Genomic DNA, 18,477 nt, shown 5'->3' with positions numbered 1-18,477 from the left:
TTTCGGTTTGCTTTTTGGTTTTGCAAGACTGTAATTTCAAAACTTCAAATTATATGACACTTGGCTTTTCATGGAGTATTAAAACCTAAGTCAACTCTTATATAGTTTTGTTGCCCCATTTTTCTCACTCCCTCATTGAAGGGGCTGATCCTTGCAGAGGTCTCGTTCTTTGAATGCTAGCAGTCAAGGATTTGAGCCTGGGACATTCAGGTCTGCATTGGCATAGTAATGCCACTGAAGAGTGCCTTTACTCACTAGAAGTTATATATTTATAATATATTAAAATATCTTGCATCTTTGCCTATGTCCTGACAACTTTTACATTATAAATTTCTATAGCCACATTTATAATGGTACCATGGATGTGGATTTAGTTAAATGGAGACACAAGTTGGGGTTGTTCTCCTTAGAGCAGAGAAAGTTAAGGGTAGATTTAATATGTACAAATTAGGAGCAGGAGTAGGCCATTTGGCCCCTCAAGCCTGCTCTGCCATTTGATAAGATCATGGCTGATCTGATTGTGGCCACAAATCCACTTTCCTGTCTGCCCCATACCCTTTGACTTCCTTGTCAATCAAGAATCTATCTAATTCTGCCTTAAAAAATATTTCTGGAGATAGGGATGTTCAAAATCATGAAGGGTATTAATAAATAAGGAGAAACTGTTTCTGGTGGCAGAAGGGTCAGTAATCAGAGGAAACAAATTGAAGGTAACAGATTTATAGAGCCAGCAAAAACTTAATCTAGGATTCTGCTGGTGGTCAAGGGATTGAAATATAAATGCTGCTACCTGCTGCCAGTCCGAAGATGCATACGGTTGAAGGTCTCCACAAACAATCTCGGTTTAACATTTTGAGATGGGCATCTCAGTGATTAGTTGTTTATGCACTTCTGAAAATTAGAATTGAAAAAGCATCTTCTGCTCCTGCCAGAGGTGCAGCTAAGGTTTAGATTTTTTAGAAGGAAGATGACGAATACAATATAAGGTGAAGAGTGTGGGGTTTTAGGTTAGGGTTTGTTTTTTGACAAAATTGAAAATTAAGAACATTTCCCTAACATGTGTGGAACAAATTACAGATGTACTAGGTAGTACCTCGTTTAAAATGTGCTATGAGATTGTTAAATCCCAGCTCTAGGAATCAGAGTTAGGGAGATGATACAGATCACTGCACTGCCCACAAGATGTGCTGACTGTCTCTGAGATGTCTTTTGGTCTCTCCACATTTTCTTTCTCTTTTTTTAAAAAAACTTTTTTTCCCCCCCGGTGATTCTTGCAATACCATAATGTGGATCACAGTAAAGCAGCATTTATACTGGCCAGACAAAAGCAAAATACTGCAGACATGGGAAATCTGAAATAAAAACAAAATGCTGGAAGTACTCAGCAGGTCAGGCTGTATCTATGGAGAAAGAAAAAGAGCGACAACAATCTTTGATGTCATTGCAAAGAAGGATGGCCAACTGCATTGCTAACATTAAGCCAAGAGGGTGTGATAGAGAGGGTACGCCTGGTTTTGTATGTGTCGTATGTAATGCATCATTATGATCATATAATTATCAGAATAAACGTCTTATGTTGCACAAAAATTTATCTTTTCTATAATTGTTCGTTTCTTGAACATTTATGGTGGCACCCCCATCTCCCCCCCACCCCCGTATAATTTCCACACCCAGGTGTGGCCCTCCAACCAGAACATCCGCCCACCCCTGGATTAGATGAAGTAAGGTGGCAAGAGGCTCATGTGGAGCACAAACACCAGCACAGACCAGATATTGTTCAAATGGGCTGTTTCTATATTGCACATTCCGGGCAGGATTTTGCCCTTGGCAGGGGTGCTCGGCGGGAGCAGTCGGGCAGCCGACTGCCGCCCGCAATCGGCCCCGCACAGCGATTTCACGCGGGCAAGCCAATTAAGGCCCACCCTGCGTGGATCGCGAGCGCTTCAATCTCCCTGAGGTTCGGACTCTGTCACATGAGCTGGGGTATGTTTTTAATTCCAAAATTAAGTTTTTATTTAATGTTTATTTGCTTTAGGAAATCTCATCCCACTCGTGGATGAGTTTCCTAAAAAATGTAAAAGCCACTTGGCTTTTTTGCCTGCCTGCCAACCGTAAGGTTGGATGGGCAGCGTCAATTTGAATTTAATTAGCTTGTTAATGGCCTTAATAGGCCTTTTAATTATCGGTGGGTGCATGCCGACGAAATAGTGCTTGAGTGCGCGATGATGTCGGGACACACACCTGAAGTCATCGTGCGTCCTTTTACACTCGGCGTTTTTCGCGCCTGCACACCGAGGATAATATTCTGCCCTCTCTGTAATCTTAATCTTAACCTTTAAACAATTTTAAACCTGATACTTCAAACTATAATCAATACTAATAATTTTAGTGTAAATGCATAGATTATAAAGTGAGATGCTAACAGTTTTCTAGCAAGAGGTGCTGATTATAATCAAAAACCTGAAGGGCAACAGTTTACTCTGTGCTAAAATGGCAGAGAATGCGCAACAGCTTTAATGCTCTGGAAGGTTGTAAGTTTTAGAGTTTTTTTGTGTGTATTCCCTGAGGTTCTGAAGTTGGGGATCTGCCACATTTTGCAAAAGGTCTCTCTTACAATTTATGAAATACATCAGCTCACTTCTCCAACTTCATGGAATTCCAGAGACCCTACGCGAGAAAAAAAACACTCCAAAACATGCAAAGAACTTTATACTGAAATATAGTAATTTGTTAAATGGGGTTATTTCATTTTCACATCAAAGAATGGATTGTATACCTTGGTGATTTTTTATTTTGCTCTTCATTTAGTCACCAAACTGACTGTAGTAATGTGCAACAGAACCCGCGGTTTTAACATAGAAAATAAATAAACAGATTTCTTGATTTCTGCGTCTCCCAAGTCTGAAAGAAGAATGCATTTAATTCAATTTCTTAGCAGTTTTTCAGTATCTGTCTCTCTCCTGCAATATTCCACGTTTCTAAATTACTTGGTGCAATTTAAACAACTCCTCTGGAAATCTGCTGTGAAAATAATAAACAGATAGCGTGACAGCCACTCTTCCCTCACCTCTATACACTGTTTGATCCAGAAATGGCTACCCATGGCCTCCCAATTTTGGGAGCAGGTAATGTACAGTAGCCGATCGTACACCCGGCGCCTCATGGAGTTATCGAAAACTTCGAAGAATTTGGCCCGAATGTGGGGTTGGCAACACCGCAATCCCGCCAAGAATGCTGGCTCCAGCTTCGCAGTAAGCTCACTGCCAGAGAGGTTTTCATCCCTGTATTGGGCCACAAAATTACACTAGTCAACGAGTGCGGAGTAATTAAGAACAGCCAAACAGCAATAAAGATACATCAATCTGTGTCAGTTAAATAGCATTTTAATTAGAATCATGGAATAGTACAGGAGATTGTCATTCGGCCCATTAAACCCATTCCAGCTCTTCAGCTGAGCCAATTAGTCCTATTTCCCTGCTTTTTCCCCCCCATAGACCTCTAAATACTTTGATACTGAATAGTTTGATTCAGAGGAAAAAGGTATCTATTTCCAAGGCATTGGAATAGGAAGAGGTTATTCAACCCCTTGAGACTATTCCATCATTCAATCAGATCATTGCTGCTCTGTATCTCTACTTTATTTACCCATCTTTGTTCCATTATCCTAGATACCTTTACTTAATAAAAATTGATCAATCTCAATCTTGAAAAAATTAGCTGACTCCCAACACCAACAGCCTAAACTATCCTGTATATATAAAACTTGCTTGCCAATTTCACTCCTAAATAAGCTGGCTCTAATTTTGCCCTGGATTCTTCCACAGAGGGAATTGTTTCTTTGCATCTATCATATTGAATCCTTTTCTCATTTTTATGCTCTCATTTAGATCACCCCTCTAAACTCAATAGAATACATGCCAAGTATGTGCAATCTGCCCTCATACTTCAACTCATTAAGCCCCGATATTCTGCTGAATCTGTGCTGCAACCTCTTCGAAGGGCCATATATTCCTCTCAAGTTGAGATGCTCTTTGCATTCAACCTTTGTATTGTCACTCCAGTCCTCAAAATATTAATTATACTGTTGTTTCATTTTTTTGCTAAGAAACCTGGGTAAGCTTTGATTGCATCGATGTGAAACTAATTCTTCCTCAATAAGAGCAAACAGAAAGAACTGATAATCAGACCATTGAAAGCAGCAGCGAGGCTGAGAGTCATTACTTAGAAAATAGAAATAACAGCAAAACAGCACGAGAGACTAAGTGGCAAGCAGCAAATAAGAAGCAGCATATGGAATACAAACACCAGTATCGATAAAGCAATGAAGAAATATGAAGCGACCATAGACAGGATTCCAACCAAACCAGTAATAAGTGAGCACAGAATGGTCAAAACTTAGAACTAAAAATTAAAATGAGGACAAGGAGTAGAGAAGCCCAAAGTAGAGGGGTACAAACAAGAACGAGGCAGGAGAAAGGGAAGGGTCAAAGGCAGCGGTGGGCAGAAGGGGGTCAAGGGTTGCAAGATAGGGACCAGGTCGACGGTGACAGGAGATGGGGAGCAAGGTCAAAGACAGCGGTGCAGAAGGGCGAGTGAGGGCAAGAAGGGAAGAGTGAACTAGGTGGGGGAGATGAGCAATCTATGAAGGAATCAAAAATGATGTCCCGCTTGGAATTTATCTGCACACTATTCCCGTTCTTGAGCTTTGAACCTACTCTTTTAATTAATTCTTTTGTTCCCATATTATCTATGCCAAGATAAATTGTCTGTTTATTCTGTGTGAAACATGGGATTAAAAAAAAAATTTCAAAGTCAAACCACTTTTAAGAGTGTTTCAGGTCATAAAATGCATCATCTAAGAGATATGGGAACATTTTAGTTAACAGATCCTCCTCCTAAGCTCCATGTTAATCAACATATAAAATAAAATGCAATGCAACACATCTGGAAACATGCTGTCAGGTTGTACACTTTGAACAGTGAATTATCATTTATAAAATAAGGTTTCTTTTCATCAAGATTCAAAGTGGGTTGAAAAATAAATCTACATTCCCACCACAGCCAAGTCTAACTAAAAAGGAAATGTATAAACTAGTTTGATTCTATAAAGTTATATACTAGATGCTAGCTCACATAGTTAACCTTGGGTTTCATGCAAATAGCTGCATCTGATCTGCAAATTATTCTTGTGTTTAACACAAATTAAAATATAGACAAAAACTAAGTCATACTGCATTTTCAAATAGAATATAAATTACACTGGCCTCTCGAGAGCATGGTGCAAAGTCAGAAGTGTGCAAACTAATGAAATGTAATTTTTGATTAATTACTACAATTACCTATAGACATAGTTAACGAGGTCCAAGAACTGGGCATTTAATTCAAGGTCATCTGGAAAGCGTTTTTCAATGTAGGTCATCATTTTAACCAGCAAAATGGACTTCTCTCGCAGCGTAGGTGTCTGCACAGAATAGTGAAATGATTAATTCTGCCATTCTTTTGTTCTTGGCACCGCCTCCCCCACCCACCCACCACCCAACACAGCAGATTCCAAATGCTTCACTTGGAGAAATAGGAATGGTAATAAACACATCACTGAAAACAAACCAGAGACCAGAGACAGGCAGGAGGGCACGAAAACATTAACCAGTGTCAAACATAACAACCTTAGCAACAGAGCAGGTCGCCGCTGAACCTGAATTCAAATCTAGCATTGATTGCCAGCCAAACTTGCTCTCAGTTGATTTTTTTTTAAATCATATTCAGCACCAGCTGATGGTCTGTGACAGCGCATTACTACACCTGGTATGGGGAATGGCAGGCATAGGAATATAATTTGAAAAAGGAAATTGATAAGCGTTAAGCTCATAAGGAAATAACTGCCCACTGTTCTAAACCACTTAACACAGACAGCCCAGAATTTAATAAGCAGAGCATTGCATTAATGTGAAGTGGTTTCCAATGCTCCTATGATTCAGCAGTCAGCTGGATCAGAGAGCTCTCAGTAGTCTGCACCGCCGATAAAAGACACCAGTGTGCCACCAAGAGGCAGCTGCACATCACTTCAGCTTTGAGCCGGATGCTGTATAACTGCAGTCTGGTCCAAAATGACGAGTTTAAAAATATTCAACAGCTATGTATTATTTGAGGACGTTTTAATGTTCATAGAATCATAGAATGGTTACAGCACTGAAGGAGTCCATTCGTGTCCATGCCAGCTCTCAGACAGCAACTCACTTCGTCCCACTCCCCCGCCTTTACCCCAGCCCTGCAAATTTCTCTTCAGATAAATATCAAATTCCCGTTTCAACGTCTCTCGAGTCTGCCTCCACTACACTCTCAGGTAGTGCATTCAAAATCCTGACCACTTACTGCATTAAAAAAAAGCTTTTCCCCATGTCACTATTGCTTCTTTTGCCAATCACCTTAAATTGATGTCCTCTGTTCTCAATCCTTCCACCAATGGGAACAGTTTTTCTCCATCTACTCTGTCCAATACCCTCATAATTTTTAACACCTCCATTAAATTTTCTCTTCTCCAAGATGAATAACCCCAGCTTCTCCAATCTATCCTGGTAACTGAAATTCCTCATCCCTGGAACCGCTCTCAAATCTTGTCTGTACCCTCTTGAATACCTTTACATCCTTAATGTTGGCACATTTACTGTTTTCAGAAATGTTTCACATTTACTGTTTTTACTCTTTTCAGATTAAAAATTAACTGATGTCAAAAACTGTTTAAAAATAAAAGTGCAAGTACACAGATTTGACCCAGACAGTACTACACTTCAAATTCTACATCAAGACTGCTTACTTCCACCTCCACAAAATCACCAGTCTCTGTCCTTACCTTGCCATTAGCACCACTAAAACTCTCATCTGTCCTTTTACCATCTCTAGACATCAACTTCTCTAGCGCCCTCCTCATCGGCCTTTCATTCTCCACGGACTCCAATATTCAAAACAGCTGCAAAGATCCTGGTCTGCATCAAGTTCCAACAGTCCTGTCCTCGATGACTTACACTGTGCACCAATGCAATGAATCTAAAATTTGCCACCTCACCTCTCCCATTTCTATCTTGGTAATCTACAGCCCAACATTCCCTCCCACTTCCTTTAGCACTGGCCCTTTTTGTGCAGACCCCCACTCCCCCATCAGCACTGGCCAGTCCTTTCCAAACTCTTCTGCCTTGCCATCTTTAAAAAACTTGCTCAAAATTTATCCTTACAACCAAGCTTTCAGCTCCCTTTCCTGACTCTCTCCACGATGCTTCATTATCCATCCCATTGCCAACTTTTTCTCCAATCCAGCCCAAACCATTAAGTGCTTTTACCAACTTAAAAGCATTATATAAATGCCTGTTGTTATTTCTAGATGGGAATGTAGTGCAGGAGTCAGCAGCGTGATGCAGAATTAATTGGTTTCTTTTCTCCCCCCACCACCATCCCCCCCGCCTCCCCCAGTCCGAAATTATTTCCGCTTTAAAGAGTGTAAGTTTCATCGTGCATAATTAAAGAAAAGTCAAATCCTAATAAACCAGAATCACTTGCCAAAAGACAATGTTTAGATCACAAATGATGACTTAATATTGCAAATTTTACCCTTGTCCATTTAATTATTCATGCTAGAATAGAATCCATTTACACTATTAACGTACAAAATATGTTGTAACAGTTAATTTGCAAACGATAATGATCCTGTATTGATTTCCCATGTGCACAGCAATGAAACCAGTGATGATTTATGTTTGGGGCAAGAATGACTAAGAATGGAATAACACAGTCTATGGATGCTCTGCACTTAGATTATTATGGCTTGTAAATTAGTCACACGGTGTGGTGCTGAACCACATGACAACCCTGGCTGTGCTGAATAAGCAGTGGGGACATTGCTGGTTTCAGCTTTTCCAGCCTTAGGAAAGTTTCTTTCTCATTGCTTTCCAAGGATCCACGCTAGAAAGCAGGCGCCTGTGGGAAATAAGGCGAGCAGAGTATTGGGCTCCACTGCAATAGTGAATAGGTGACCAGCTTCTAGGCTCACACACTGAAAACAATCACTTGTTCAAGGTGTCAGAAGGTTGGCAGTGCCCTTAGTGTCACCTTGCAAACAAAAAAAAGAGAAAATTAGGGAAAATAACCCACGTTTTGCTTCAAGCAAATGCCTAAACCAATGCCTCTTTTGGTACAACTTGACTAAATGGACATAAAAGTGCTATTTGCCTTGGTTGTTCAGTCGTGAAACTATACAAATACAATGAACACAAATTAAAATCTTTTTAACAAAAGAGGCATGAGTGACAAAAACTGGCCAGTTGACTGCATTTTAGATTTTAAACGCTTGCTGCCATTAGCTATTATTAGAGTTTTACATTATTCAAATGACAAAGATTAATAAATGCTACACAGATTCAAACATTTAGTTGAATTCGGGTTTATACTATTTATGATATATGTAATTTGCAGAACTTATGAAATTACATTTTGCAAATCACAAATGAAATTCTTGTACTCAACCACACCAACTGTGACTTTGGCTACGTATTACCTATTTACTGGTAAACATTCTCACCTGATTTACTGCCATGGGAGAATTATTCTTCACCCACTCCTCAACTATTTTCACCACAGCTCTTAGAATCTTAGCATCGGGTGATTTCTCAATGAGAGAGGTCAAGATGACTTGAATGAAATTCTTCCTCATTTCCATGCTCATTACAGCAAGGCGTGTTTTCACAAGCTCCAGACTTAACATGATCAGCTCAACAGTGACTGAAAAAGAGACATTTATTTCTCCCTTGTTAAAACAATTCAGAAAAAGCAGTGCAACAGGCTCCAAGGTACAGTACAGTAGCAAGAGACAGATGCCACTTTAAATTGCATAGCAGGACAACTATCTGGCCTTTGTAGTATTTTATTCCAATTTCAGAAATTCATAATTCCAGAAACTATGCTTCATTGAAGAGGGGCATGCATGTATTTTCAAATATTTAAATATAAACAAGACTTCTGCATAGAGCACCACCTAGTGGCATGATAATTGCCCTTTGTCACAGAAATTACAGAAGCATGGAAAGATTTACAGCACAGGAGGCAGCCATTTGTTCCATCATTTGCATGCCAGCCAAAAAAGAGCCATCCAGCCTAATCTCACCTTCCAGCTCTTGGAGATGCACTTGAGGTAATGGACCAAGTGCTTTTTTTTGCCAAATGTGAAGAGGGTTTCTGCTTCTACCGCTCTTTCAGGCAATGAATTCCACACCTTACCACGCTTTGGATGAAAAAATTATTCCTTTGCTCCCCTCGAATAATTTTACCAATTACTTTAAACATATGCCCCCTAGTTATGGGCCTCCCTGAACATGGAAATAGGTTCATTCCTATCCACTCTATCTAGGTCCCTCTTAATTTTATATACATCAATTAAATCATCTACTGCCTAGCTTAAACTTCAATTGCACTGTCATTTTAATGTTGATGTGAAGAGATGCATATTAAAGCAAAAATGGCAGTGTAACTCTGTAGTCAGGTGCCAAATCTGACTCCTGACTGTGATAAAATTAAGTAGCGCAAATACCTTCTGCAAGAGATTTAAAAAAGGCAGGCTTGCAATTAACATGGCACCTTTCACATCCACCAGACATCCCAAAGTGTGCTATGGCCATTGAAATACTTTTGAAGTGCACTCACTATTGTAACAAGATCATCTTACAAAGGTAGATAAGTCCAGTTTGCTGTGAAGTCAGTCACTCTGTTGCGTACTTTATAATTTAGTTCAGAGTCTTTTGATGGTACAGCAGAGACATATTTAAACAAGGGTGGACTCCCGAGAAAAAGCAGCAGGTATTGGGGGCTGACCTGTAGCTTGGTCAATGAGGAGGGTTTTAAAGAGGGTCTTAAAGGAGTAGATGGAAGTCAAGAGGCAGCAACATTGAGAGGGGAAAATCCTCTAGATGGTTTGAGGCGTGGTCATTAATGGTGAGACAAAGTGAAAGAGGCCAGTCAGTGGAATGCAGCATTTGAGGAAGGGTTTGTAGGGCTGAAGGAGGCTACAGAGCTTGGACACAGTGAGACTATGACATCTCAGAATCTTGCAAGTAGAGTGAAAGAAACAAATCAAAGACAGAAAATAATTCAGACAGTGAGAACGTCCTTGAGGGGCTCAATGTGGACAAAAAAGTGCTGACATTAAAACATTGCCACAAGGTTACTTTTCAGTTGCTTCGAGGTTGGGGCTGCTTTGATAATTACAGTATATGGTAATGATGCAATGAGCAAATTAGCACTCTGTGGATTAAATTTCTGTTTAGACATTTTCCCACTTTTGACCAAGAAACACAGATTAGCAGCTAAGTAAGATTGCTTTATTTTTGGAAGCACAAGGGCACCACGTAAAAGGAGCTATCTTTTAAACATGCCAAGTCAATTACTGAAATTCCTCATAATGGGATCGCCACCCTGTGCCTTCAGTGGGAAAAGGTTTTGTTTGCTTTGATCCACTCAAGACTTGAGCCTTTCACATCGATAAACCTCATTATGATGCATGATTTACACACAACTAAAGAATTCTGAAATATTAAAGATTATTTCCACTATTAGCACATCGCAATTTCAAGCATCATGAAACATTTTTTTTTTTTAATTCTCATCAAAAACACTTCAAAATCTGAAGCCAATCGTTAAAATACAATAAAAAGATTGGGAGCACTAAATGTAAAACATTGCTGGCAGTATTTATTGGGATTATAATTGTGCAGGTTAATAAAAATCCCATATTGCTACAAAATTAAATTGGAGATCAATGCAAATAGCTACAAATCAAGCATTTCTATAGCGCCTTTCACAACCACAAAATGTCCCAAAGCACTTTACAGCCAATTAAGTACTTTTCGATGTGTAGTCACTGTTGTAATGTAGAAAACACTGCAACCAATTTGAGCACAGCAAGCTCTCACAAATAGCAATGTGATAATGACCAGATAATCTGCTTTTGTGATGTCCATTAAGGGATAAATATAGTCCAGGCCACCGAGGGTAACGCCCCTGCTCTTCTTCAAAATAGCGCCATGAGATCTTTTACATCCACCCGAGGAGGCAGAAGGGGCTTTGGTTTAACATCTCATATAAGAGATGGCACCACCAAAAGTGCAACACTCCTTCAGTACTGCACTGGAGTGTCAACCCTGATTTCTGTACTCATGTCCTGTAGTGGGACTTGAACCCAAAAACCTTCTGACTCAAAGGCGAGATGCAACTAATTTAGCCACGGTTAACAAATTATAATGAAAATCAAAGATCAACCAAGTCCTACCCAGCACCTGAGTGCCCGCATACCTCCCCTGGCCTCAATGGGCCCTAGAAGTTACAGCTTGTTAAAATGACAATCAATGTGCTTATTGGCAGGTAGGCAATCCCAGCTGTCAGGTTTGATAATGAAGTCAGGGTGATAAGGGCCAAGAATGAGAAAAGACATTCATCAAGCTTCAGTTGAGGCTGTTGAGATTGCCTGCATGCATCAAGGAGTGTTTGGTTTCAGGCCTGAAGTACCAAGTGCATAGCCTGAATAATAAGCATTCGAAAAGCTATTAATTTTATATGATTCAAATTTACAATATCCAAAACAGAAGTCATTGACAATATTACCTGTAGCCACTAAACACTGGGAATGCCTAACCCTATATCATCCCCAATTGCTTAGTAAAATTTAGATATAAAATGATTACACTGCGATCTCTCTGTCCTTGTTCCCTGCATTGACTCCAGGCAAGAGATGATGCTCATTTCACTATTCTACTTGCTTCTAACAAAATGATGCTCCTATTGTGATAATTAAGAATTTACATCATTCATCTTGCACTTCCTTATAACAGATTGCTGTTTAGATCATTATTTATTCTGCTATACTGCAGCCTACAAGGGAGTTATAATTTCTTTAGTCTGGGTATCAAAACAAAACCTGCTTCATTTGTGGTTTCTTTGCATTCCTTTATTTTCAGAAACCACATATATCATCCACCACCCATCCTAGAATTCACAGATATTAATAATTCACAGCAATATGCCTTTGCAGAGTACAACACTTAACTGGAGCGTCACATTAATTACTACAGAATAGAGTCTGCAACTACAGCAATGCTTTGGCAGAAAGAAATGTTCCACTTGCATCTGTTACTTTCCCAATCTCAAATACACCAACAGACAACGGCTCAGGACTTGAAACTTGAGGCTGTTAGAAATGTTGAACACTTGAGGCTTGATGCCTCTCAAAAGTGATGAGGGGGAAAGATAGGCATCTATGTAAAGTGTTTTGAAAAGTGCATTGTCAATTAGTATAACATTAAATCTAGATTTGAATACATGTTGAAATTTTACTATCTTTACAACATGATAGGCTGCCTCCGCAATAACCACAATTTAATTAACACTTATGGCTGATAAATTACTGGAGTTTGCTTCAGGCACATTAATCCTCTTGCAAACATGTTTGAAACTCTTAAATTAAGTACCTTGTTCCAGAACTGATAAGGCAGCGTAAATGGTATTCATCTACTTTTCATCTTTACAAACATTAGCTCCCCAATGGTCAACTCATCCTACACTGCTAATCATCCTTCTTTCATGTTCCTCTCCACCCCCAAAATTTCTTCTCTCCCATTAAGGGTACTGCTTCATGCTAGGCTACAGTTCCACAGAGGGCAGCCCACCTGACAGCACTTCACTTAAAAGGTCAATCTCCATGCATTATCTCAATGAGCATCAGGAGGTTCATTCAGGCAATGGTGGGGAAAGAAGCCATCACATTTACCATCAATCCCATTCTTGCCCTACATCAATACTATCTGCAATGGCAATTGGGGGGCACGAAGCCTCTGCCTCAGCAGCTTCATTAGCCAAACACTGCCAGGAAGGCAGCAATAAAGTCAAAATGGGTCAATGGGTAATGCACTTGCCTTGAGTCAGAAAGTTGTGGGTTCAAGTCCCACCCTGGACTCGAGCAATTGACTCTCCAGTACCAGTACTAAAGGAGTGCTGCACTGTTGAAGGTGCCATCTTTCAGATGTGATGTTAAACCAATGCCCCAGCTGCTCTCTCAGGTAGACAAACAAGAACCCACTTGAAAGAAAACAGGGGAGGTTCTGACCAATATTTAATTGCTCAGCCAACCTCCTTGAGCCCCATATTCACAGTGTAGACCCTCTGGTGCTCAGGTACCCAATTATTTTTAATATCCCAGCTCCACAACCAGTGGCTGCTCGTTCAGCCATCATCCCTCCTACCTCCCCTCAGCAACTTCACCCCTTCTATAAATCTCTTCAAGACACTTTCCGACTAGCTGCTTGTTGAGTCTAATCTTCTCCCGTACACCACCACCCACCCAGTTCCATGTTCATTTTCTAATCCACTATACATTTGCTAAGGTGCCTCGAGACATCTCTTTGTGTAATGAGTGCTCAAGAGAAATGAAAGTTATTCTGGGAACTCAAGCAATAAACACACCATGTCCCTTTTGCTGCACAGATATCACCCTGACACCAGAAATAAAGGGAGGAACTCAAATTATGAAAATATGTAAAGTGCCGTTTGAGATCTATTTTATAGCCTGCAGACCAACAGCGAACATTTCCAAAGCATTCTTGGGCAGTACATCAATTTAATATAAAACTCATTGCCGACAAACCATCAATGAAAACATTATGCAAGGCATTGTGAAATATAAAATGTTTATAATCATCTCCATTTTTCTCATATCTTCATACCACTGTACAAAAATTACATTGGCCTACAGATCAAATTGAGCTGCTGGAACAGGCAGTAGACTACAGTCAATTCCGAAGCTGAATGATGCTCGCTCCCATTCTTCGAAGCAATGTATTTAGTTTTATTGCAATAGCATCACAACAAAATTACTTTCAGATTTCCTTCCCAGCCTCATAGGGTGAAACAATATTGAAAATAATGTCATTACCTGTATTGGTTTCAGATGCCCCTGGGGTCGTCTGTGGGTTCAGATGATCTCTCACCATCTTCTGTAGGGAACGCATGAAGACAGAGATGAGACGGTCAATGTAACTGGGGTTATTGCTGCAAGCAGACTTCAGGATCATCAGGGTGCCTGAAGTTCAAAAAGGCAGAATGTAAGGTTAGAAGCAAACCTTTATAAAGTACTTACTTTGTTTCAGCCAGAGTAGTGTGTTCATTTCTGAGCACCAAAGTTGAGAAAGGGTGCCAAGGTCTTTAAGAAGGTGCAGTGGGGCGTAACAAGGTGGTACCATGGATAACAGAGTTTAAACTGGAGAAGTTGGGAATGTTCTCCTTAGAGTAGAGACAGTTAGGAGGCGATTTGAAGATGCATTTTTGAGAGAGCAGGTAGGGAGAAGCCTTTTTCACTGACAAATAGGTTGGTAACCAGAGGGCATAGATTTAAGTTAATTGACAGAAAAGCCAGTGGGGAGATGAGAATGCTTTTTTTTGCAAAATTGTTGAGAGTCATTATCAGGAATGCGCTGCCTGCCTGAAAGGTCAGTGGAAACAGATTCGATAATAATTTTCAAAAAAAATTGGACAAATACTTAAGGGAAAATCTACAGAAAAATGGGGAAAAGAGGAGTAGTGGGACTAATTTTGTGTAGCTTCCTCAAAGAACTTTAAGCAGTGAGTTATAATGATCTAGAAAGCACTGCCTGAAAGAATTGTGGAAGCAAATTCAATATTAACTTGCAAAAAGGGAATTGAATAAATACTTGAAGGGGAAAAATCTGCAGGGCTATTAAAAGACAGCAGGGCTGGAAGGCTAATTGGTTAGCTCTCTAAAAGATTCTTGTGCTGTATGATCCTAGAAATCTCTCAGCAGTTACAATAAGCAATATACACTTGTTTCCAAATGCAAACCATAAGACTGCAGCTTCAATACAACTCTAAGGCATTTTTATTGATTTCCATTGTTTTATGTTAACAGGTCTGCCCAATCCCCACATTAGATGCAAAGCTACAGAAACAGATTCTCAATTATAGGATATTTTATGCCCAGCCTTGAATGACACACAAACAGATTTCTCTTAGCCTTTGAGTTGAGCAGGAAGAACTCTCAAAGCCAATCACAATTTTAAATGTCTCAAGAATACCTCACATGATCAGTGTGCTTTCAGTGCAGTGATTGCTCTTCTGAAGGCACAGTGTCACACTGCAGCACAGCATAATCCCACAGATAGGAATGAGATGAATGGCAAGTGCATTAAGTTTTTCTTTTGGAGGGATGTTGGCCAGGATACCCAGAGAATTCCCTGATCTTCTTCACACAGTGCCAAGGGATTTTTAGGATTGGTAGCTTGCCATCAACAAAAAGATTTAGATTAACCAACTCTGTACAGACCAGGAATCAAATCTTCTGGTGCCTTTATTTATTCAGCCATCAGAGAATGTGGTAGTGCAGTGGTTATGGTGCATGACCAACAACCTAGAGGTCAAGTGCTCAAATTCCAGGGCAAGCTCTGAAATGGAATTCAAAAAATCTGGTCATGTGTGGGATACATTAGAAAAATGGCCATAAGTGCCACTGATTGGCATAAAAAATCTCACATGATCCACCAGTGACCTTCAGGGAAGGGAACCGCCACCCCAATACTCTCACTCTGGACTATGTGCGACTCCTGTTCTATACAACTTGATTGACTCAACACCTTCCCAGGGTGTCTCAGGATAAGTAATAAGTGCAACCTCGCCACATCCCAAGAACAAAAAGCTTCCACAATGCATACTTCCTGATTCTAATTTATTTTAATCGATTGCACATTCAATGTCAAAAGAAGATCAAGCATGGTGCTGAGTTGAAGCATAACACAAACACTTTATAGTTAGAAAGCATTTCATGTTAAACACTCAGATGCTCTTGCCTCGCAACTGAAATGTACTAAATGCACTGTGAAAGGGTCAACCTGTAGGTTAAACCTGAATCAATCAGCTGCATTCATCTGCTAAATTTTATAGGCTAGTGGTCATTTTACGTTTCACGACTAGTATATGTTTGGGTTTCAAACCTCTCAAAAGTTTGCACACCGCAGGCCCTGTTAAGTGGCATACTTGGGAGGCTCAGATTTGACAAGCTGACAAGTGGCAAATTGCCAATTCCTAAACGAAAATTACATCTGCCGGTACTGATCACTGAGTTGGATGGTGAAGGACATTTGCCATTTAGAGGAGAATGCATTATGACCTGTTGTGCAACTTCACACCTGCTTTACTGACAGAACCAATTCAATGCCATACTGTAAAGAATTTACCAAATCATCAGCACAACAGGAATATTTCAGAGTGATGGCTGGATGAATATTGAATGACACAGGAGCCTTACAAGTAAATCAGATACTGTTATATTACAATTTTAGCACAGACAGGTTAATGGTATCTAGATGGTTCAATCCAATCAGACACCAAATACTGAGGTTGAAGTTAAAAAGCTTTATACCCTGTTTAAATTACAGTATTATGATTCCCTATTGGATACCTTGAATTAAACATGATCCATTGCAAAAACACAGGAAGAGAGTCAAAGAGTAGGACAAGGGCTGAAAGAATTTTGCAAGAAATGTGGAGAGTTTAAAAAGAATTGAAAAACTTCAACAAAGGAATCAGGCCAGGATGAGTAGAAACTGTAACACTGAAGAAAAAATTGACTGAAATAACTAGTGGTAGGTATGAAAGTTAACCAAAAAAAAGCAGACCTGAAGATGTTCATGTAACAGATTCAGGCTGAAGAATGAGTCAAGGCGATGCTAGCCTGGAGGAATAATCTTGGTTATGATGCTGCTTCTTGTAACATCTCCTGCAGTTCTTCACTGATTTGCAGCTCTTTTAGCAAAGGGACACAATTACAATTTGGTCTGAGGTTAACAATGATTTCATATTGGAATGCAGATTGCATTCAGGGTCTTTAAATTATAATGCAGTGCTCAGGCAGTGCAGGGCTACACACTGTTAGAAACAATTCATTAAGTGTCTTCAAGCTCAAGGCAGTACAAAGGAAAGGGAATTTCCTGATAAATATCAAATGCGGGCAGTAACCTAATCCCAAAATCATCAAAAAAAGACAAGTTTGAAAAAAAAAACATGCTGGAAATAAATACACAAGACACTGGTCAGCTTTTGAAAAAACAACCTAACACCGTGTGGAAAATTCCTTCACCAGAATCACTTTGTATTTTCAGCATCTTCTGTTATGAATAACTTCAACGCTATAGTGTACCAAAACCAACAAAAAGTTTTGCAGGTTCTTATTTGAACTCAATCTCTCTACACACAAACCTTGCTCTCTACACGCACACTTCATTATGTTGGAAACGTATCAGGAATTTTTTGGCTAAATGCAGTGTACAACCTCTTGGGCACAGCATCATTTGAAAGTAGCTGACAGGTCCCATAGCCAATCAGATTTAAAAATCAGCAGGTGTACAGTTTCTGCCATGAGACCCTAACAGATCAACTTGGTCACGTAGGTAATTGTCTCAAGTTTCCGCAATGACCACCTGTTTGCTTTCCACAATTTGACAAAGTCATCAGGTGTTAAGACAACAAAAAGCCATCAAACGCACAGGATACCACTTTTGCGAGTATTTATTAAACATTTTTTTTCAAAAGAACGTAGGAACAGGCGGAAGCTATTTAGCCCTTCAAATTTGTTCCACCATTCAATGAGATCATGATTGATCTGTGGCCTAACTAGACACAGGCTTTTGCCCCATATCCCTTAACTTGGGTTAACAAAAAAAAAAAATCAGAGTTTTAAATTCAACAAATGATCTAGCATCAATTTTCATTTGTGGAAAAGAGTTCCAAACTTCTACCATCCTTTGTGTGTAGAAGTGTTTCCTAATTTTATTCCTAAAAGGTCTGGCTCTAACTTTTAAGGCTATGCTCCAGCAGAAATAGCTTCTCATGATCTATCCTGCCTAACCCTAACCCTAACCCTTAATATCTTAAAAAAATTAATCAAATCACTGCTTAACATTCTAAATTCTATGGAATACAATCATAAATTGTGCAATCTCTCCATATTATTTAACCCTTTGAGTCCAGGTATCACTCTGAGAAATCTATGCTGCACTCCCTCCAAGGCCAATATATCCTTCCAAAGGTGTGGTGCCCAGAACTGCTTAGACTGCTCCTGGTGTGGTTTAACTTGGACTTTGGACAGACAAAGCATGACTTCTACCCCTGCTTGTATTCTAGACCTCTGGATATAAAGATCAGCATTCCATTTACCTTTTTGATTATTTTCTGTACCTATTCATGTCATTTTAATGATCTATGCACCTGAACCAACAAGTCTCCTTGGGCCTCTACTGATTTTAGCTTTTCACCATTTAGAAAGTACCCCATTCTATGCTTTTTGAATCCAAGTGGATGACCTCACGTTTGCCTACATTGAAATCCATTTGCCACAGTTTTGTCCATTCACTTAATTTATCAATATCTCTTTGTAATGTT

At 39.7% G+C, this 18,477-nt stretch overlaps 1 protein-coding gene across 4 annotated transcripts in view; it reads right to left on the bottom strand.

Annotated features, from left to right (window-relative positions):
• The window catches only part of trrap (transformation/transcription domain-associated protein), a 212,335-nt gene that overhangs the window by 82,290 nt on the left and 111,568 nt on the right, over window positions 1–18,477 (bottom strand). For all 4 annotated transcript variants that reach the window (XM_078558868.1, XM_078558870.1, XM_078558869.1 and 1 more), the window contains 4 exons: window positions 13,964–14,110; window positions 8,570–8,769; window positions 5,340–5,461; window positions 3,068–3,281 (listed from right to left, as the gene is read on the bottom strand). In XM_078558868.1, the coding sequence (XP_078414994.1) occupies window positions 3,068–3,281; window positions 5,340–5,461; window positions 8,570–8,769; window positions 13,964–14,110 (683 nt within the window). The remainder of the gene's footprint in view (window positions 1–3,067; window positions 3,282–5,339; window positions 5,462–8,569; window positions 8,770–13,963; window positions 14,111–18,477) is intronic.

This window comes from Cetorhinus maximus, chromosome 15, assembly GCF_964194155.1.
Source record: "Cetorhinus maximus chromosome 15, sCetMax3.hap1.1, whole genome shotgun sequence".
Classification (NCBI taxonomy): Eukaryota; Metazoa; Chordata; class Chondrichthyes; order Lamniformes; family Cetorhinidae; genus Cetorhinus; species Cetorhinus maximus.
This window is presented reverse-complemented; position numbering and strand designations above follow the sequence as displayed.